This window comes from Hyperolius riggenbachi, chromosome 1, assembly GCF_040937935.1.
Source record: "Hyperolius riggenbachi isolate aHypRig1 chromosome 1, aHypRig1.pri, whole genome shotgun sequence".
Taxonomy (NCBI): Eukaryota; Metazoa; Chordata; class Amphibia; order Anura; family Hyperoliidae; genus Hyperolius; species Hyperolius riggenbachi.
The window spans coordinates 303,512,669-303,535,215 of NC_090646.1; the positions used below are offsets into that span (position 1 = coordinate 303,512,669).

At 43.6% G+C, this 22,547-nt stretch overlaps 1 protein-coding gene across 1 annotated transcript in view; it reads right to left on the reverse strand.

Moving 5' to 3' along the window:
* Positions 1–20,071, reverse strand: part of LOC137509082 (alpha/beta hydrolase domain-containing protein 17A) — a 143,086-nt gene extending 123,015 nt beyond the window's left edge. The window contains exon 1 of the mRNA XM_068233803.1: positions 19,030–20,071. Within this exon, the coding sequence (XP_068089904.1) occupies positions 19,030–19,340 (311 nt within the window). The 5' untranslated portion in view covers positions 19,341–20,071. The remainder of the gene's footprint in view (positions 1–19,029) is intronic.
* Positions 20,072–22,547: the final 2,476 nt, after the last annotated feature.

Here is a 22,547-nt window from a genome sequence, read left to right on the forward strand (position 1 = left end):
AACATAACTAAATACAATGAATAGATTCACTCCACTGCACGTATATATGGCTGCAAAATTTGTAAGATACGAAAATTGCAAAATACAAACTATGGCAACAACTCGGCATATAAAAAAATTGAACTCAATACCTCTATAACAGTGCAAAAAGCAATTAAAACAATTGTGCTGGGAGAGCTCCACACCAACTCAACATACACGTTTTACATTCACACTAAGCTTCCTGCCAATACCGGATAAAACAGCTGTGGGGGTTGATGAGAGTGGTGCACCACCAGTAATATTCCCATCCATATGGCAGTAAGGATGAAAAGTCCTGCACTAAGTAAAGTCAAGGTCCCCAGCCTACAACATCCGGAAAGGCTTGCCAGTATGTCGGCAAGTCGAGCTCGACTGTCTGCAAATTCTGTTTCCAGGATTGAAGCAGCCGCGAATGCGGCTAGTGCGGTATTGCCATGTCCATGATGCAGTGTGGGAGAGGGGTCACTTCACCTGCGCAGACCGCAATGTAATCCACTGCCACAAGGGAATTGACGGAGTATGAAGGAGCATTCCACAGCACACGAGGAGGATGGCTGGGCCTACCAACGCGTTTTACCCACCTACGTCACGTATTCAGGATGTGACTAATCGCCGGCCAGCCCTAGCATCTTCTTTTAAATGGCTTGCACTGACATGCCTCTTACGTAGCCTCAAGCGCAGACCATATGTAAATTACACATTGAAGCCTGATCTATAATTCATAACTGCATACATTTTCCATTTATCTGCTTGTTATGTTCCAACTTTCTTATTCTCACCTGTCACTTATCTCATGAAGGGCAGCATACTAAAATCTAGAGTGCTAGGTCTACCAGTATACTTAATGATTCTATACTCAGAACATTTGCAAACAATATCCAGATTGGCTATAGATGCAACAGCCAATCTGACCTAGAGGGCAGCAATCAAAAAGTTTATTGTTACATGAGAGCTCAAACAGTGCTACCACAAAAAAAAAAAAACTTAAGCACAGCAGTGTGTACATATTAAGTATATATAGTTAAGATATTTATTTTAACACATACCAGTAAAAGTTACATTTTATTATTGATGCACATAGAACTTATCCTTTGGATTGTGTGCTGGTATCCATAGACATGAGATCTTAGTTGCTGTTCTAAAGCCAGTTTCACATCTGCATGTGTGCAGACATCACTAGTCAACTACTCCTAGGGCCCCTTTCACACTGGCGCACTGCGTTGGCCTGTTTTTACCGCAGGCGAACGCTAGGCCAGTGAAAGACTATGGGGCCTTTCACACCATTGCAACATGGCAGAAGTGACGTAATTTCCGCAACTCCAAAGCGAGCGCATACCTACATTATTCGATCAACTTGAAGGTGATGTGCAGCGGACTAGAAGTCATGTATGTCTATGGCGACATGTATATTTTGAAAAATTTGCACGGTAGCATTGCCACGCGCACTTTATCAATACACTTCCACGCAATTTGTGTCTTTACCCACAGGAAGTGAGCGCTAGAGAGCCTTTTTTGGCCTGCTGCCAGACAGTGATTACTGCGTATTAATGTGGAAATCCCCAAAGGCTGTTTTTGCCGATGCAGTGCAATGCACTGCAAACAAAGCAATGGTTAGCATTGTGAAACTGGCCTCAATGTTCAGTTATAATGGGTAGAGAACCAGTTTCTTGACCATTATCATTTAGCTGTTAAAGGAATACTGTAGGGGGATAAAAAAAAAAGTTGAACTAACCTAGGGCTTCTAATGGTCTGCCGGTGGAATTTATCGAAGGCCTACTCACGGACATATTTGGGCGCGACTTGTAAAAACAAAACAGAGGACACCAAGAGCCCAATAGTGCAATATTGTCTGGTAAGCTCAATATATAATGTAAAGTCAAAGGTTCTTATACTCACAAAGGTGGGTTACCATCAGGTAACCACTTGACAGGCAGGTGGGGAGTATTAGTATCTGACCCCACTCAGGTATAAAAGTCGCTCTCTGTAGATAGGAAAATGGGGAAAGAACCCCTCCACCAGGGGTGGACTTAATCGTGCTGTAATATGTACGAACAGAGGCGCCAGGCAGAGTAAAACAATGTTCTAAAAATGATAAAAAGAGGGAAGTCGAGGTGGACTTACCTCCCTCTGGTAGTGGACATATACTCAAATGCAGAGTAAAAAATATACAATTTATTCACAGCTCCATAAAACACGTTTCGCTGTCAACAATCCCGCTTCATCAGGCAGTACAGGAGCATATAAAACTGGTTCAGGTCCATAAAGCGTGTGAGCGCCTCAGAGGCCACAGAGGCGCTCACACTCTTTATGGACTTGAACCAGTTTTATATGCTCCTGTATTGCCTGATGAAGCGGGATGTTGACCGCGAAACGCGTTGCGATTTTATGGAGCTGTGAATAAATTGTATATTTTTTACTTTGCATTTGAGTATATGTCCACTACCAGAGGGAGGTAAGTCCACCTCGACTTCCCTCTTTTTATCATTTTTAGAATATTGTTTTACTCTGCTTGGCGCCTCTGTTCGTACATATTACAGCACATATTTGGGCGCGAAACCTTCTCTGCCATTTTTGTGGTGGAGCGAGCACACCGCATCTCGGCCAAAGTGCCTCCCCCGGGATCTTCACCCCGCACCTTTATCCTTAAATTTCTCAGAGATGCCCTATTGCAAGCTGCTCGTGCTAAAGGAGATGTTACCTTCCAAAACGCATGCCTCTTTTTCTACCCGGATTACTCGCTCGAAGTACAGAAGCAGAGGGCACATTTCATCGGAGTCAAGAAGCGTCTGTGACGCAGCAATTGAATACGCCATGCTCTACCCGGCGAAACTCCGTGTCACTTCAAATGGCCGCACACACTTCTTCAGCAACCCAGCAGAAGCCTCTAAATGGTTGGATGAAAACCCCTCTTCCTCTAGCAGGCGCAACTCTCCCCGTCGAGATGACTCCTGATGAGCTACCTACTTCGCAATCCCATGGACATACTACACCACAGGTACTGTACTTTTTGCTCCCCTGACACGTTCCCAGAGCTATGGGTGTGAGTTAAATGTACTACTTTAGGCCCATACAAGCCATCTCTTATTTGCACCTAAATCTCAGATACTATGCAACGATGATCCACCGATGCTAATCATCTCTCCCACACTACGCTATAAATATGTGTCTATTTCGGGATAATCAGGTACCTCACGCACTCTCCTGCAACCCCTCAACTACCACTGCGTCATAGACTGTTCTGTGTACAGGAACTTTCCTCTACATCCCCCAGTGTCACATGGACTAAAAGCACAAGTAAGCCACCCACTCCGCTCATCTTACTCGGTACTGTGGATTTACCACCCTTACTTTGCTCCTGTGGAACAATAACTGGTGTGTGCATCCCCCGCACATAAATACAACCCGGCAGGGTTGCGTTCAGCCGCACTGCTTATTAACGAACCCTGGCTATCGCACTCTAAATACATTGTATACCCCATACATGTTCATGTATACTGCTTAACCTTTCTTGCCCCCACAGATATTGGTTGCTGGCAATGACTGACGCTCTGGCTTGTATGTGTGCTGCTGAGGCGGATAGGCATGTTCTTTAAAATTTGCAATCATTACTTATGCAAGTTGTATGTGTTTATACCGCTACCCATCTGGCAGGTCCCTGAGCTCCACGCTATAGGTTATTCAATTTGTTCGCGCCTGTTTGGGCCTGAATGTGCTTGGCTGCCTCAGGTCACACTGAAGCCAGACACTACTCCCGGAACCTAAGCAGTTCCTGTAAGTGTTACTCCCATACTTACATACTGTATGTCTGAGCGTGTATTTTGATCTTCAAGCTCCCCTCGCATATAGAAGTTAAATTAGTAATACCTACTTATTGCTGGTTATCTGTTGTACTTCTGGTTTCCCCCATACAGATGTGAATTACACTTCTTTGTAAACGTCTGTTCACTACAATGATATTAGTTTTGTTTTGGGTTAAAGTTCTGCGCAGTTCTGCAGCAGAACTGGGTGGGTTGGGCTTTGGGTGTTCTATGTTCCAGGTTAAAGGCTTTACTGATGCAGCGTATGTACAACGCTTGGTGAATGTGCTGCTGGAAGGGATGACTGAGGTAAATGTACTGCTTCATAATCTAATATTCATGCACTTTAATGGCGGCTACACTTAAGTTTCTCTGTTGGAACGTTAGAGCAGAGGTTCTCAAACTGGGTGCCGCGGCACCCTGGTGCGCCTCGGGCATCTTTCAGGGGGGCCTTGGCATGCATCCCCATCCTTTATGCAATACCATCAGGTAATGCAACCGCACATTGATATACAATGTGGCTGCATTACCTGCTAGTTAACCTTTAGTCCCCGCAACCATGGTTGAAGTTGAACATGAGAGGAATCGCAGTGCCGAAAAAGCATCACAAGCTACTTGGTGTGAGTTGTCGCCTGCTAAGGGTCATAACGGCATTTCTGTAGTTGTTTTTGTCGAGGGGTGCCTTGAAAAAATTTCAAAGCCATCAAGGGTGCCTTCACCCAAAAAAAAGTTTGATAACCACTGCGTTAGAGGCTTAAATGACAAAGTGAAACGTTCCACAGTACTAAACTTCCTAAAGGGGTACAAACCTCATATAGTCGCCCTATCAGAAACACATCTGACGGGTAATAAACTGCTGGCTCTCCGCAGAAACTTAGAAACTGGGTAGGTTGTATGTATCATGCCCCATATTCGCAATTCTCACGTGCAGTCTCCCTACTAGTAAACAACACAGTACAATTCAATCCGCTCTTGGTTATTGCAGACCCTATGGGAAGATATATTATATTTGTCCACTGTGAAATTGCAGGTTCCCCCCTTTTAATATTAGCATACTACATACCACCCCCCTTCTCCTCTATTCATTAAAGCGGACCCAAACCAAACATTTTTTTAATTCAAAATATTTAGTTGCACCACTCTGACACATACAAAGATAAATAAACACTCCTTCAATCCATGATCATTTCAGTGCATGCTTTTCACCCTTCTCTTTTCATAGCTAGGGTTATACTGGGGGCAGCCATTACCAATTCCTCCATTGCCGGACACCATCTACTCCACCAGTTTGCCAGAAAAATCCCGGCAATTTGAAAGGAAGGGAGGAGTTCCTCCAATAAATGTAAAATATTTTATATTTGTCATCATGCAGCTGAAAAAAAAGGCTGCTATTTATTATTATAATTTAGAAAATAGATTTTATTTCTGAAATCTTGTATTTTTAATCTTGTATTTTTAATTTGGGTCCACTTTAAAAGAGGGTATTAACTTTATGCTACGCTTTCCTAACACCCCGTCCGTCTGGTTAGGTGATTTAAACCAGTGGTTCCCAACCGTTTCTGGCCCGGGAAACACTTTCTGACCATATTTTTCTCCGGGGAACGGCGGGGGGCTGGGGCGCGAGTGTTTGCGCGACCAAGTGAACAGTGCCGTGCTATGGGGGGGGGGGGGGGCTGGGGTGCGGCTGCATAGCTAGCATAGTTGCCCCAGTATAGGGAGTTTACTTGCCCCAGTATGGTTAGTATAGTTACCCCGGTATAGTGCCCCGGTATAGCTAGTATAGTGCCCCAGTATAGCTAGTATAGTCCCAGTATGGATAGGTAGTGCCCCAGTATAGCCAGTAAAGTGCCCAGTATAGCTAGTATAGTGCCCAGTATAGCTAGTATAGTGCCCAGATAGCTAGTATGCCCCAGTATGGTTAGTATAGTTACCCCAGTATAGTGCCCCAGTATAGCTAGTATAGTCCCAGTATGGATAGGTAGTGCCCCAGTATAGCCAGTAAAGTAGGCAGAAGGAGGGGTCCCAGGTGAGGGGGGGGGGGATTTTCCCCCCTCCCCACCGCTGCCCCTCTTTCTAGCGCTGCTTCCCCCCTCCTGCACCCTACAGTAGGTACAGGTCTGGCGAGAGGCCAGACCTGTACGGCACACCAGGCAACATCCCGCAGCACACCGGTTGAAAAACACTGATTTAAACAACGTATGCAACCCCTCTCTAGACAGGCACCCCCCGCAATCCAACAAGCACACCACCGTCTCAAATTTAATGGCAGATCTCCAGTTGGTTAACACGTGGAGGCATGTGCACTCTACCACACAAGCATTTACTTGTACCTCTAGTACACACAATACAATGTCACACATAGACTATATCTTCACACCTCCCCCCCCCCCCTCCTTACCTGGATTGATGATATTGTAATTCTCCCAAGGCTTCTTTCTGACCATTCCCCGCTGCTACTAACTATGCACTGGGGTCTTAGTCCCCCCCCTTTAAGTTTTGGAAGTTTAACCCTTTTTGGCTAGATCTTGTGAAAACTGAGGATATGCTTCCCAAACATATTGAGGAATTTTTCTTTAATCACAGAGAGGAGGAGAACAGGATATTGGTTTGGGACACCTTCAAGGCCTACCTTCGTGGAGCCCTAATACAAGCAGTCGCCAAACACAAGGGGGATACCAAAGACAGGGAAAAAGTTCTTGCAGATAAGATTAAAACAACAGAAGCACACTACCTATTTAACCATAACACAGAAACAGAGCAGATCTGGAGGAAAACACAAACAGAGCATCGCAAACTTCTTGAAGAGGTAACTCTCAGCAAGCTATTCTTTAACGAACAAATTCACTTGAGAAAGCAGGTACCCTGCTAGCCCACCTAGCTAAACCATACACCCCCCCCCCCAGTTATAACGAAAATATTAAACCCACAAGGACAGGTAGTCACTAAGCCCCACAAAATTAATGCAGTATTTCATACATACTACTCTAATTTATACACTAGTAAAACAAATGCCCCGCAGTCAGACTCAGAAATCTATCTCTCTGAATTAACTCTTCCTTGTCTGTCAGATCCTCAACGATTACAATTAGAAGAGCCCATTTCCCTTGAAGAAATAGACTGTGCCATAGCAAGCTTTCCAAATAAAAAAGTTCCTGGTTTAGACGACCTCCCTACTGAAATATAAAAAAATATTCACGGATGAGCTTGCACCCTCTTTAATAGAAGTCTTCCAACAAGCATTTGAGCTTCCGCAAATCCTGCAATCAATGCGTGAGGCCCCGATAATAGTACTTCCCAAACCTGGCAGGGAGCCCCTCCTATTCGATTCATATCGCCCAATCTCCCTACTCACCACCGATGTCAAAATACTAGCCAAAAACTTAGCAACGAGGCTAAACTCACTGGTGCATGATGACCAAACTGGTTTCATGCCAGGCAAGAACACTGCCATAAATATTAGACCGACTATTCTCCAAAATACAGTGCAAACATATGAATATGGGTCAAAGAGCTATTGCCTCCTTGGACATGGCTAAGGCCTTTGACTCGGTGGAGTGGCTCTTTTTATCGTCAGTCCTTGCCAGGTTTGGCTTTGGGGACAACTTTTGTAAGTGGGTTAAAATCTTATACACCAACCCAACTGCTCATGTATGTACTAACTCATAGATTTCAGAGACATTCCCGCTCGAACATGGAACAAGACAGGGATGCCCCCTATCCCCTTTATTATATGCCTTAGTGGCAGAGCCTCTGGCACACAGAATATGGGCAGACCCCGATATAATAGAATTTAAAACCCAACACACGGAAGATAAAATTAGCATGTACGCAGACGAAACAGTTCTGTATTTAGCAGACAGTGGTCCCTCCCTTTCCTGCGCCTTGGACATCATAGAGGAGAGTAGCTACTACTCTGGCTTATGTGTTAACAAGTCCAAGTCTGTAATACTAGAATTAGATTCACAAGATAATACCTCTCTCTCACCTCCTACCCCCTTACAAACAGTGCAGACCTTTAAGTACAAATTAATAAAGATCCAAAACACTACCTGCCCAATGAAATGTATGGGCTAATCCCTCTTGTGCAGGCTAAGTGTAAGTCCTGGTCTAAACTCCCCCTCTCTGTGATTGGACGCACGAACCTAATAAAGATGGTTCTGCTCCCGAAAATCCTATATATGCTATATATGCTAAATCCTATATATGCTACACCATTCACCCATATACATTCCTCAACGATTCTTTAAACGGCTTAGGACGCTTTCTTTCATCTGGAATAATGGCAGACCTAAACTGCGCTGCTCGCTATTACAAAACCCAAATGATCTAGGTGGCATATCTTTTCCATCATTTCACAAATACTACATAGCATCTCAATTACAGCATATGGCAGGATGGTTTGTAGTTCCCCATGCAATCAATGCTGAGACAGTAGGCTATGACCTGGATCCACGTAAAGGAAGCCTGGTATTAGACACTCTTACTTCCTCACTGGCCAGTGGGAGGCGGGGTAACACCGTCCTGAACCAAGCTATTGGGGTATGGAAATGTGTACGCAGGGAATATAATCTAGAGGGACACGAGTATCACACTCCCCTTTGGAACAACCCTTCCTTACCGGAATTCCTTACCATACCTGACCCTAAATTTTGGAGTGACCTTGGAATTATATTTATAGGCCAAATTTTAACCAATGGTCAATTGAACACTTTTCAGTCAATGATAGACAAATGTAATGTCCCCCGCAGGCAACATTTCAGGTACATACAGCTGCAACATGCCTTCTCGAGTCAATTCCAACACCTTCCTATTAAAATTTTTACTCAGCTCATAATGGACATCATATCCAACGGACCCAGCCCCCACCTTACTGGAACTATTTACAAAGAATTGATTGGTAACAATGCTCTGGAGCGCACAACCCCCTCTAGGCAGAAATGGGAGGCAATTGGCATTGAAATAGTGGACAATGACTGGGACGACGCACTGCTGGCACTAAAAAGATCCTCGCCCTGCTTACGTGACCATGTCACCCAAATATACATTCTACACCAATCTTACCTTACACCAGCCAGGTTACTTGAATTTAACTCTTCCTCGTCAGACGTCTGCCCTAAATGCCAGTCTTCCTCTCCCTCTTTCCTACATTTATTATGGGAATGCCCACACCTATCAGACTACTGGGCCCAGGTTACCAAATTCCTACATGACAAAATGGGTTGCCCTGTCCCGCTGGATCCTATACTCTGCTTATTGGGAGTCATACAAGACGAGGGTCTAGATTCTTCTTTAAAGACCCTCATGTCTGAAGCATTATTTATGGCTAGACAGGAGATGGCGTGCAGATGGCTTGCGCCAATGCCCCCTCTGGTCGCTGTTTATGTAGCCCACCTACGCCGTATGTATGTAGGTCTTATGTATGTATGTATAAACGCCATGCCATGTGCTCCAAAAACAATTCCGGGTATGTCTCTGGCATACTTGGCGAATAAAGCTGATTCTGATTCTGATTCTAACTGGATTAAAAGAGTAAACAACTCCGTACCATATAAAAAAATACAACTCAACTATATCCACATAGGCAGAGCCCCTAAATTCCAATCTCATATGGGACAAATGGAAAAACCGATGTACAAGTACAGTGGGTTGCAAAAGTATTCTGCCCCCTTGAAGTTTTCCACATTTTGTCACATTACTGCCACAAACATGCATCAATTTTATTGGAATTCCACATGAAAGACCAATACAAAGTGGTGTACATGTGAGAAGTGGATCGAAAATCATACATCATTCCAAACATTTTTTTACAAACAAATAACTACTAATTGGGGTGTGCACAATTATTCTTCCCCCTGAGTCAATACTTTGCAGAACCACCTTTTGCTGCAATTAAAGCTGCCAGTCTTTTAGGGTATGTCTCTACCAGCTTTGCGCATCTAGAGACTGAAATCCTTGCCCATTCTTCTTTGCAAAAGTGCTCCAGCTCAGTCAGATTAGATGGACAGCGTTTGTGAACAGCAGTTTTCAGATTTTGCCACAGATTCTTGATTGGATTTAGATCTGGACTTTGACTGGGCCATTCTAACACATAGATATGTTTTGTTTTAAACCATTCCATCGTTGCCCTGGCTTTATGTTTAGGGTCATTGTCCTGCTGGAAGGTGAACCTCCACCCCAGTGTCAAGTCTTTTGCAGCCTCCAAGAGCTTTTCCAAGTTTGCCCTGTATTTGGCTCCATCCATCTTCCCATCAACTCTGACCAGCTTCCCTGTCCCTGCTGAAGAGAAGCACCCCCCGGGCATGATGCTGCCACCACCATATTTGACAGTGGGGATGGTGTGTTCAGAATGTGCAGTTTTGGTTTTCCGCCACACATAGCGTTTTGCATTTTGGCCAAAAAGTTCCATTTTGGTCTCATCTGACCAGAGCACCTTCTTCCACATGGTTGCTGTGTCCCCCACATGGCTTGTGGCAAACTGCCAACGGGACTTCTTATGCTTTCTGTTAACAATGCCTTTCTTCTTGCCACTCTTCCATGAAGGCCAACTTTGTACAGTGCATGACTAATAGTTGTCCTTTGGACAGAATCCCACCTGAGCTGTAGATCTCTGCAGCTCGTCCAGAGTCACCATGGGTCTCTTGACTGCATTTCTGATCAGCGCTCTCCTTGTTCCGCCTGTGAGTTTAGGAGGATGGTAGGTTTACAGTTGTGCCATACTCCTTCCATTTCTGAATGATCGCTTGAACAGTGCTCTGTGGGATGTTTAAGGCTTTGGAAAATTTTTTTGTAGCCCAAGCCTGCTTTAAATTTCTCAATAACTTGATCCCTGACCTGTCTTGTGTGTTCTTTAGACTTCACGGTGTTGTTGCTCCCAATATTCTCTTAGACAACCTCTGAGGCCCTCACAGAGCAGCTGTATTTGTACTGACATTAGATTACACACAGGTGCACTCTATTTAGTCAATAGCACTCATCAGGCAATGTCTATAGGCAACTGACTGCACTCAGATCAAAGGGGGCCGAATAATTATGCAAACACCCCTTTGCAGTTATCTGTAAAAAATGTTTGGAATCATGTATGATTTTCGTTCCACTTCTCATGTGTACACCACTTTGTGTTTGTCTGTCACGTGGAATTCCAATAAAATTGATTCATGTTTGTGGCAGTAATATGACAAAATACTTTTTCAACCCACTGTTTCTCTCTTTAACCATATTCAATCAATTTATCTACCTTTGTATACCCCCCTAGTGCCTGTTGCTTATAAGCCCAAACGTTCTCTTACAATAATAATTATAATTTGCTGTCATAAGCATACATATCTTCTCTGTCTGCGCAGCCTCCCCTCCAGTTCACATCTATTAAGCATGCCTTTATCAGCGTTGTTATGCATTTCATGCCAAAACCTCAATCTACTCCAGAATCCACATAAGCTCATGGTCAGATCACGACATTATCTTAACTTCATGCACTTCCCTCACTACACCCCTGACAAGACCCCCTTGGAGGCTAAACGAAAGCTTACTCACTAGCAACGAAACAGTCCTCGATCTAGAGGAACATTTAGTAGATTATTTTAGAATAAACGACTCTCCCTCCACTAAACCCTCTACTCTCTGGTTTGCCCACAAAGCAACAATTAGAGGCCAATTAATTCGCATAGCTGCGCAGCACAAACGGCGCAAGACAGAGCAACAATCTAACTTAAGAGTTTAAACTAAGTAAGTTAAAGATCGCACATGCCCAGAATCCCACGCCATACCTACAGAGAAATTGAGACTACTTTAGCCCAACTGAGAGTTGTCCTGTCCTCGCGCACTGAGAAAGCAATGCGATGGACGAGATCCAAATTATATGCACAATACAACAAGCCAAATTCCTGGCTAGCTAAAAAACTAAGGGAAGCCCATTATGTAAACAAAGTGCTACAAATACGCACCAAATCGGGATGTGTCACCTCAGATCCCTTAAAAATTCATCAGGAATTTGCCAACTACTACACTAATCTATACACACCTAAATCACCCACGCCCTCAGTGCCCCATCCATATACCCATATGAGGCGAATCCCACTACCACTACTTAAACCTGAGAAAGCCTCCACTTTGAACCTACCTATCACTAGCGAAGAATTAAAAGAAGCTATTAAGCGCCTCAAAAATGGCAAGTCCCCAGGCCCTGACGGCTTCTCAGCCATCTATTACAACAAGTTTAAGACACAACTCATCCCACATCTGCTGAAATTTTATAAAACAATTCTACAGGGAAATATCCCCCCGGCTGAGTTCTTGCAATCCATGATTGCAGTGATTCCCAAACCAAATAGAGACCCCCTAGATGTTAAAAATTACCGCCCCATATCATTACTTAATTTAGATTATAAACTTTTCACTTCCATTCTAGTCACAAGGCTAAACAAATTCCTGTCTCCCCTGGTCCACAGGGACCAGGTGGGTTTCATACCCATGAGACAAGCACCAGACAATGTCCGAAAAGTTGTGGGCCTTCTCCATGTTGCGAAGAAGAATAAAACCCCATTAGCACTTGTTGCTTTGGACATGGAGAAGGCCTTCGACACCATTGACTGGGACTTTATGGTTAGTGCCCTACAGAGGGTTGGGATTGGAGGCAATTTTCTACAGGCGATCAATGGCCTATACTCATCCCCCACGGCACAATTAAAATTACCCACTATCTCTCCCATTAATATACCGATTGGAAGAGGGACAAGACAAGGGTGCCCACTTTCGCCTGCGTTATTTGCCCTAGTAATCGAGCCTCTGGCAGAGGAAATTAGAAGATGATCGCCTGACATACAGGGCATAACCATAGCAGGGAAACCTACAAAGCTAATCTCTGCGCAGATGATTTACTACTAACACTCACCTCTCCCCATACCTCAATACCAAATTTTTTAACACTATTGAAATCATTTGGTAAAATTTCAGGCCTCTGCCTCAATGTCAGTAAAACAGAAGTCCTCTTTACTAATGTCCCCCGAACTCAAGCAGAACACTTGACATCTTCCCTAAACCTCACACTTCAGCACAAATATATTACTTATTTAGGTGTAAAAATCCCCTCGGACCCAATAGAATTGTATGACATAAATTATAAGCCTATGATTGCATTGTTGCTAAGCGATTTGCAGAAATGGAATCTACCTATGATCTCCTGGTCCGGCAGAGTACAGGCGGTGCGCATGAATCTCCTTACACGACTTTTATATTTGTTTCGAACCCTTTCTATTATAGTAATCCAGAGCAACCTTAAAGAGAATCTGTATTGTTAAAATCGCACCTATCACCCTCTGTCACAATTTCGCCGCTCCTCGCCGCATTAAAAGTGGTTAAAAACAGTTTTAAAAAGTTTGTTTATAAACAAACAAAATGGCCACCAAAACAGGAAGTAGATTGATGTACAGTATGTCCACACATAGAAAATACATTCATACACAAGCAGGCTGTATACACCCTTCCTTTTGAATCTCAAGAGATCATTTGTGTGTTTCTTTTCCCCTGCAGCTATCTTCCACTGAAGTGTCAGGCTGTTTCTTCCTGCAGAGTGAAGACAGCTCTGCCTGTATGTAATTCCTCAGTATTTGAAAGCCCAGCCAGCTCAGATGAGGATTTATCCAGCTTGTAAAAGATGAGAGAGAAGAGAGAAGCTGCCCTAATCTAAATAATACACAGGCAGTGTGCAGAGAGGGGCCTGGAGGGGGAGATGCATCACAGAACCACAACACTGAAGAACTTGGCAGCCTTCCAGACACAGGCCTGACAAGTCTGACAAGAGAGAGATAAGTTGATTTATTACAGAGATGGTGATAGTAGAACGTGCTGCAGTAAGCTAGAACACATTAGAATAGCTTTTGGAACTTGTAGGATGATAAAAAACAGGATGCAATTTTTGTTACGGAGTCTCTTTAAGGACCTTCAAAACGCAATCTTTAGATTTATTAGCAACAATAAAAAAAGCCGCATAAATCGTGCAACTATGCACTTAAACAGAATTAGGGGAGGAATGGGGGTACCCAACCTTTTAGCATACTATAAAGCAGCGCAAATAGCGCAATTAGCATAAATACATTCCAAATTTAACCCACCACTTTGGGCACAAATAGAATCTGATCTTTTGCACCCCTACTCCCTCCCGGCTCTTCAATGGTCCATGTCTCCCTTAACCACCCTGGCGTTCTGATTAAATCGCCAGGGTGGCTGCGGGAGGGTTTTTTTTAAATTAAAAAAAAACTATTTCATGCAGTCAACTGAAAGTTGGCTGCATGAAAGCCCACTAGAGGGCGCTCCGGAGGCGATCTTCCGATCGCCTCCGGCGCCCAGAATAAACAAGGAAGGCCGCAATGAGCGGCCTTCCTTGTTTTGCTTATATCGTCGCCATAGCGACGAGCGGAGTGACGTCATCGACGTCAGCCGACGTCGTGACGTCAGCCGCCTCCGATCCAGCCCTTAGCGCTGGCCGGAACTTTTTGTTCCGGCTACGCTGGGCTCAGGCGGCTGGGGGGACCCTCTTTCGCCGCTGCTCGCGGGAGCGGCGGCGATCAGGCAGCACACGCGGCTGGCAAAGTGCCGGCTGCGTGTGCTGCTTTTTATTTCATTGAAATCGGCCCAGCAGGGCCTGAGCGGCAGCCGCTGGCGGTGTTGGATGAGCTGAGCTCGTCCAGACCGCTCAGCTGGTTAATAAAACAGCAATCACCCATCTCGGCCCACTCTCTATCTGGCGACCTCTTCGGTTCAGAAAACAGTTGCAATCAAAAATCCCACCCCTCCTTCCACTATATAATAACCCTATGTTCAAGCCGGGTCTAGATCCGAGAGCGTTCGGATGGTGGAAAGATAAGGGGATCACCCACATCAAACACTTGTTCATAAATGATAAACTTCCATCCTGGGATCAGTTTAAAGCTAAAATAGAATTTCCCCCCACGGAGTTTTTCGCTGCAATACAGATATACCATTTCCTTAAATCCATGGGCCCAACTAACTCCCCCATTCCACAGCGCTCATCCTACGAGGCCTGGTGCGACCTAAGGCCATTAGAAGGAGGCCTCATTTGACTATTGTATTCTATACTATCACAACCCCTTGCACTTCAAAAACTTAAGACAATGCTAAAGTGGGAATCGGAGCTGGGAGTTGAACTTACCCCAGAAAGATGGTCCAAATGTTGCACTACCCTTTCTAAGGGAAGTAATTACTTCTCTTACATTGAAACCAATTACAAAGTCCTCCACCGAGCATACATAACACCATATCAGCTACATGGCATCGACCCAACTAAATCAAAGTTATGCTTTAGAAAGTGTGGTAGAGAGGGAAACATTAAGCATATATGGTGGTTCTGCCCGGTGGTGCAGAAATACTGGGGGGAGATTACCTCGTTAATAAACACCGCACTGGGGACTTCCCTGTCTCTAGATCCCTGCATGCTTCTGTTCGGCGATAAGCCCCCAAAATGGAAGCATCCTTACCATCGGTTAGCACAACATGTAGCAAAGGCTGCTAGATCGCATATTGCCAAACAATGGTTGCAGCCAACGCTTTCCATCCAACTAACTGACATCATACTTGACATTATGATTTCTGAAAGGATACTAGCCATCCTAAATGATACCTTTGATGTATTTATCAAGACCTGGCAACCATGGATGAATGCCTCGACACTCCTAGGATTGCGCTCCTGTGCATTTACAATGTGATCCTATGTAATGATTGTTACGAATCTCTTATTGTTACCTTTTTTCTCTTTCCTGTACCACAGTCCACTCAAAAATAGAATGCATGTGTGATACCTGTTTTCCCTACCTTGTTTATATTTAGTACAGCTCCAACTGGGGCGGAAGAATAATTGCTGTAATGTGTAATTGTTTTTTATTAACCTAATAAAACTATTTGAAACTAAAAAATCACTTTCACTTTTGACTCATAGGAGCCCATTTATAAAAAGAAGTGATCCGAGTTTCAAACACTATGTTATTTACAATCATTTTTTGCCAGTTTTCTCATGGAAGATTTCTAAAAGGAGAGAGCATTCTAGACATACAACACTTGAAAAGGGCACCTGTTGAAAATGGCACAGGATAGCCTTAGCAGAATATCGGTAAATTTACTGATATTCTACAACTTCATTCAAATAGTAAAGTATCAGTACTATTTACCAATATTTTACTATAACCTAACTTCTCCCTACTCTCACACAGAACCCTCCCCTGGTGGTACCTAACACATAACCCACCCCCCCCCCCCCCCAGATTCCCACCGCAGTGGGCAGCTAAAGTTAACCTTGCACACTCCTCCCAAACCTAACCTTCATCCCTTAAAACATGTCATTTAGAAGTGCGCTTTCTATTTGCAGCCGCAGTTCATATAGCAGGTACCTGTAACATCCGCTGAGGCCACGGCTGCGGGCACGCGGGGTGTCCCCGCAACCGCCTCGCTTTCCTGCTTGGGGAGTTCGCCTGATCCTCTGGCATCTAGTACGCAGAGGACGGGGTTGTCATAGAGTTGCGCGTGTAGACAGGACCTTTATGCTGCGAGGAGGCGCGTCAGCTGACCAGCCGGTCGGCTGACGTCAGGCGACTCACGGCACTCCGGATTGGCTGATTGGAATGGGCGCGGCCGTGGGGTCTCCTCTGCTTCAAAAGCCTTCGGTATTCACTCGCAACCTGTCTGCTGTTGCGAATACTTCAGTGTTAGCGCTCAGACCTTAGACAGTATCCGGTGTGCTTTGATCTGGGAGGAAACCAGGGATTTCACACAAGACTAGGATTATTGTATTATTGTTATATTTTGATATTCTGTGTATGACTCTGGCTTATCTCTGACCTTGCTCTTGCTAATAGATTCTGTACCTCTGCCTATCTGACTCAGTTGATGAACTCTGCCTGAATTATCACTACTCTCTTGCCTGCCAACTTTGTACTGTTCCTGTCTATCTGTTACCGATCCAAGCCTGTCTGACCACTCTACTCACCAGTTAACCCTTGTCACTGGTGAGGTGCTCACTGATAGTACCCACCAGCTCCTCTGGTGAGGTCTAGCCAAACTATTCAGTTACTGTTGCACCAAGCACTATACACCTTGTTATTCTGCTAGCTATACTTCCATTATTGGTGATTCTGCAAATCACCACATAATCAGGTAGAGTGTCTGTATTATCGGTGATACTGCAGATCACACATAATCAGACGTCTGTGTTGCTACACCAATCGTTACAGTACCCTTCTAAATAGGATGCCGTCTGCTCCACATTCTAGAACTACATTAAAGTTGAACAAGCACCAGCGAGCTTCATATAATAAAAAGAAAAAAAAAAAAATTCTACAGTTGGTAAGAAAGCTCATATCTGACAGGTTTTGGACTAGTTCATCTTCTCATAATTCATTTATTCTCTATAAAAACACTGGAAAGGATTTATAAAAAGATGCCACTCAGCCCCCCTACTTGTTTGCACACAATTGTTGCAGATGGACTAGGCAACTTCAGTTCGGTAAGTGTTTTTAATAGCTTTTAAAATAAAGGAAACCCTGATAATCCCCATGAGGAGATGGGCTAGTTTAAATCCTGCCTGTAATAGGTTTAGGGTTGTCAGACTAATCATAAACTACAGTAAGTGATGACAACATAGGGAAAAATGAATTTATAGTGCATTTTGCTGTGGGAAAATGTACATTTTACAATTTTTTTACCATAGTGGTCCATTAAATATTGGTTGCTTCAGACACTCCAGCTTGGAGTTCTGGGACACCATGCTCAGTAAAATTACAGCAGCAGACCGTAGCCAGTCTAAATTTATGCAGACTCTTTCCTCTGTATATCAGAAAGAGATGTGGGCAGAGCCCTGGTGAAGTAGCAGTATGTGATCATGGGAGCGGCTACTGCAGGATACCTGTATTCTAAATAAGACAGGGGGGGGGGGGGGGGGGGGGGGAAGGCTCCCTCCCTGTTTCAAACTAGAATGACTGTAGAATACATACATTTGTGACACATTAACACTGGCAGTGCCCTATAGGAATCATAGGACATAACCATAAGTAATTTCAGTGTGTTGCAATGCAACACAGATGCTGCCAGCCCCAGCTGCTCTGTCCTACCCAGAGAAGCAGGGGCGTAACAATAGACCCTGCAAGGGATGCAACCGCATGGGGGGGGGGCCCAGAAGCTGCAGGGGGCCCCGTGGGATAAGTTATTTTTCATTCTCCTGAGAGACTGACAACTAAGGGCACGTAGAGAAAAAGCTTTCTGCTCTCTGCACAATTGTTCTAATGACTGCATCTGCTCAGCAACTGATAATGCATCATACAAAGTTTTGTAGGCAAAGATTTGTAGACAGTCCCTCTTCAGTGTGCAGCAAGCTCTTGTGTACAACTGCGTCCAGCCCCAAACTCTCTACACCTCCCAAGTGCCATGTACTGTAGTGATGCCTGAGGAATCTGCAGAGCCAGTTCTGCTCCATCAAAGATGGACAGAGCGAGTTTAATAAGCTGGCTGAAGGCACACTTGTCTGTATGCACACTCTTCTTTTCTGTATGCGTTTTCTGCACACCATGTGTGTCTGTATATGTGAAAATATGCACGTTTTTATCGCAGAAGCTAATGTAATTGATAGAGAAAATACCTGCAGTGCTTGACTGCTGTCATTTTTTATCTGCATGGGGAAAACACATTCAAGTGTGCACTAGCCAACTGATTGCAGTTGGTTCACACTAGATGCGCAGAAAGCGGGGGGGGGGGGGGGGCACATCCAAAGTTTCACAAGGGGGACAAGTGATTTCTAGTTACGCCCCTGCAGTGAAGAACTACTTAGGAGTGGGCGCGACACCAGTGAACAACAACAACAGTATAAGGTGGGCAGGTGGTAAAAACTGGTGATTAGTAAATGAACTCCCTGACCTTCTCCTGCTGCTGTTGGCAAGAGGGAGGCAGAATAGCACTAGCCTTAGCAAGGCACTGAAGGATCCGTCAATGCATTTAACTGTGAAAATTGGCTTCCTTTCACTTATGGCCATAGGCCTAGTGTGCATCTTGTGAAATCTAGCCCTGATAAAACCCAATATCACTGGCAGGATAAACTGGGGTGACAAGAGTCACAAGTGAACATATATGACCCAGTCAATAGACAGATTCAAAAAGTTATACGGAATTCATTCAGAAGGTCATGTTTCATTCAGCTAGAATAAAATAGCAAAAATACCTTGCTCCAGGAGCACAGCGAATATACATGCAAGCGATTCTGTTTCCACGGCTACTCTTGGTCATAAAGACTTCCATGGTGTCCAGCTCTCGTTGACTATATTGAAAGTCAGCACGATCTGTCAGATGAAGTTTCCACCGACCCATGACCCCTGCTCCTCTACCAATTCCAATTCTCACAGAGGCATCTTGTTCAGGCAACACTGCATAGGTGGATCTTGGGGGCAAGAATGCTAGCTTTGATGCAATCCTGCCTGGACATGGTGGGCAACAAAAAAGGCAGCACAACTCCTTTATGGAAAACCCATTCATTTCCCAGAAAATTAAATTGTTACACTTCAGTTAAAACAACTATTGATCATGATATGCAATTTATAAAAATAAAATATATACTATATATGTAAAAAGGTGAAGGTAATCTATCCAAAACAATGTGAATTTAACCAAGATCACAACATTGCAAATTCATTTTTAAGGTAGTAAACCCTTGGGGGAAGCGGAGGGTGTATTTTCTAAAAACGCCATGGATTTTACAGATCCAGTTTTCAAAAACAGACTTGCAAATTTCCAAATAAAATAAGTAATATATTGCACATTACATATTTTAAAAGAGAATAAGGCTTCTTTATTAACGTAACGTAGCTTTGCAGCAGCACTACAGAACGGCCTGCTATGAACGCTTCTGCGAAGCTGAAAAAATCCTTTCACATCTCCATGACCCGACTCCTAATAACACAATAATAATAAAAATGAGAGCCAGCTCAAGAAAGACGAGCGAGCTACACCATTTTTTGTGGTTGTTTTTTTTTTTTTTTACAAGTCTCAATGCAAGCCAGCCATAGGGAACTAGACACGATTGTGTTGTAGATCCACCGAAGGGACGCAGACTGTTACAATCCGGATGTTATTTCTTCGTGTGAATTCTTCCAAGGAACATGTAGGTTATTGTTCACGTGACCTATCGGAATAGGAAGTGAAGCAGTGGTTTCTGGACGATCCCTTTCCCTCTTATAGGATGTCTACCAGCTTTTTTATTTAAAAAAAAATCCATGCAGGTGCTGGTATACATGAAAAAATGTATCCCTCGCATTCCTTTATACGTGCTTGCTTCTTGTCTTGATTAAATTGCCCTGCGAATCATTCATAGTGCGCAGTTGCGCACTGCAGAAGGAAAGTTTCCAGCGAATGTTAGGTGTACCTCAAGTTTGTTTCCATTTTGTTGATCCAATCAAAGCTTGAAAGATGAAAATATGAAAGACGCTTCATATACACGTCAAAGTTAAAGATACATTAATTGTTCATTTATATACAGTAGAATCTCAGATATTGTGTTTTTCGTCATGTAAACGTTGACTCTTCATTGCTCAGAAGTAAACCAGACAACCATTCCCTTCCCAATACCCTCCTCTCCCCCTTCCCCCAATCTGTCCATTTTAGACCCCATCCCCAAAGTTGCTAAACTATTTCCATTTAGATATTACCCTATTACTGGCCACACGTGAAACATAAATGTAATAGTCTTATACTGTACTATGGATTTTAAAACAATTCTTTAAAGGATACCCCAACTGAAATGTGACATAATGAAATAGACATGTGTATGTACAGTGCCTAGCACACAGATAACTATGCTGTGTTCCTTTTTTTCTTTCTCTGCCTGAAAGAGTTAAATATCAGGTATGTAAGTGGCTGACTCAGTCCTGACTCAGACAGGAAGTGACTACAGTGTGACCCTCACTGATAAGAAATTCCCCTTTTTTACCTCTTTCTTGCTCTCAGAAGCCATTTCCCCATTTTCTGCTAGGAAAGTGTTTTATAGTTGGAATTTCTTATCAGTGAGGGTCACACTGTAGTCACTTCCTGTCTGAGTCAGGACTGAGTCAGCCACTTCCATACCTGATATTTAACTCTTTCAGGCAGAGAAAGAAAAAAAGGAACACAGCATAGTTATCTGTGTGCTAGGCACTGTACATACACATGTCTATCTCATTATGTCACATTTCAGCTGTGGTATCCTTTAAGGACAACGGAAGTAAGAATAATATGGAGGCTCCCTATCAGGCCTCTTGGACTCTTTCCACTTCCCTTCACGTAAGTTTCACTTCACATCTTTTTCAGCGCTATGGCTACTCGCTCCTGGTAGCATTGATTCGGCTGGTCTTATTTTTATTGGATTCACCTGATTCCTATTCCTAACCCCTTTACCTTCTATACCCTTCTCTCTTGCAAGAGATTACCCCACTATCATTACCTCTTGTTATTTAGTTGCATTATTTGCACGAGATAGGTTTCTTATATACATATTCATACACATTGGGCTCTATTCTCAATGACTTCCCACATGCGGTAAAGTACATGCGCGAAGTTTGCGTCCAAAACATCAGCAAGTTCACATTCACAAAGGTTTCCGCATGTTTTCTCTGCATGCGGTAAAAGTGCGGGATTCATGCCGAAAAATTTCCGCAAAAGTCTGTATTTTCTGGGGAAAAAAAATCAATTCTCAAAACTGTTCAGGCGCATCATTTCGTCATTATTTACCGAATTTTTTTGTATCACCTACAAGTAGTAGGTGATATATTCCGCATCCCACTGACTTTAATGAAGTCTGGAGGCTTATGGGCTGTGCTTGCTGGACTTTAACAATTTTTTTTAAACACTTTTTCATGTGACCTTTTTACCGCATGATTTCCGCATGAATAATGGCTGTTACCGCATCTTTTTTCCCGCATGCGGAAAACATGCGGAAAATATTAGTGAATGTGGAAAAAATGCGGAGTTTACCGCTGGCGGAAATTTTTCGGTAAAATTTTTCGGTGTTTTGTCATTTTTGTGAATAGAGCCCATTGTGTGTGAACTTTGCTGGGCTATATGATTATTGAATTTTTTGAACGTTTTGGAATACAATGTTTGTACTTTTATAAATTAATATATTATTCCTTTTTTATATACATATACTTTTGTGGTGTTGGTGTCCTATTGGCCTATTGTGGAATGTAAAGAATTGAATTATTTTTGATACTATTTAGTCTGGTGCTTTGTGATTAGGGCACTTTTTTCTTGTTTGCTTTGCAGCCCTGCTGATCGTTTTGGCTGCAGTAGTGTCTGAATCCCACACCAGTAACAAGCATGCAACTAATCTTGTCTAATCTGACAATGTCAGAAACACCTAATCTGCATATGCTTGTTCAGGGTCTGTGGCTAAAAGTATAAGAGGCAGAGGATCAGCAGGATAATCAGGCAACTGGTATTGCTTAAAGTGTACCAGAGCTCAATGAAATTAAAAGTTGTATACATACCTGGGGCTTCATCCAGCCCCATGCGCACAGATCACTGCCACGCAGCCGTCCTCCGGCTTCTCCCTCTTCAGTACCGGGTCCCGTAACTTCGGGTGGTCGCGGCCGCGTACGTACAAAAAGGGCGCCTGGACAAAAAGGGCGCGGGGTGTAAACTCTAAATAATAATTAATCATTAATAGGGTTTATAAATATAGTGTGCTATATTTCGTTTACAAATAATGTT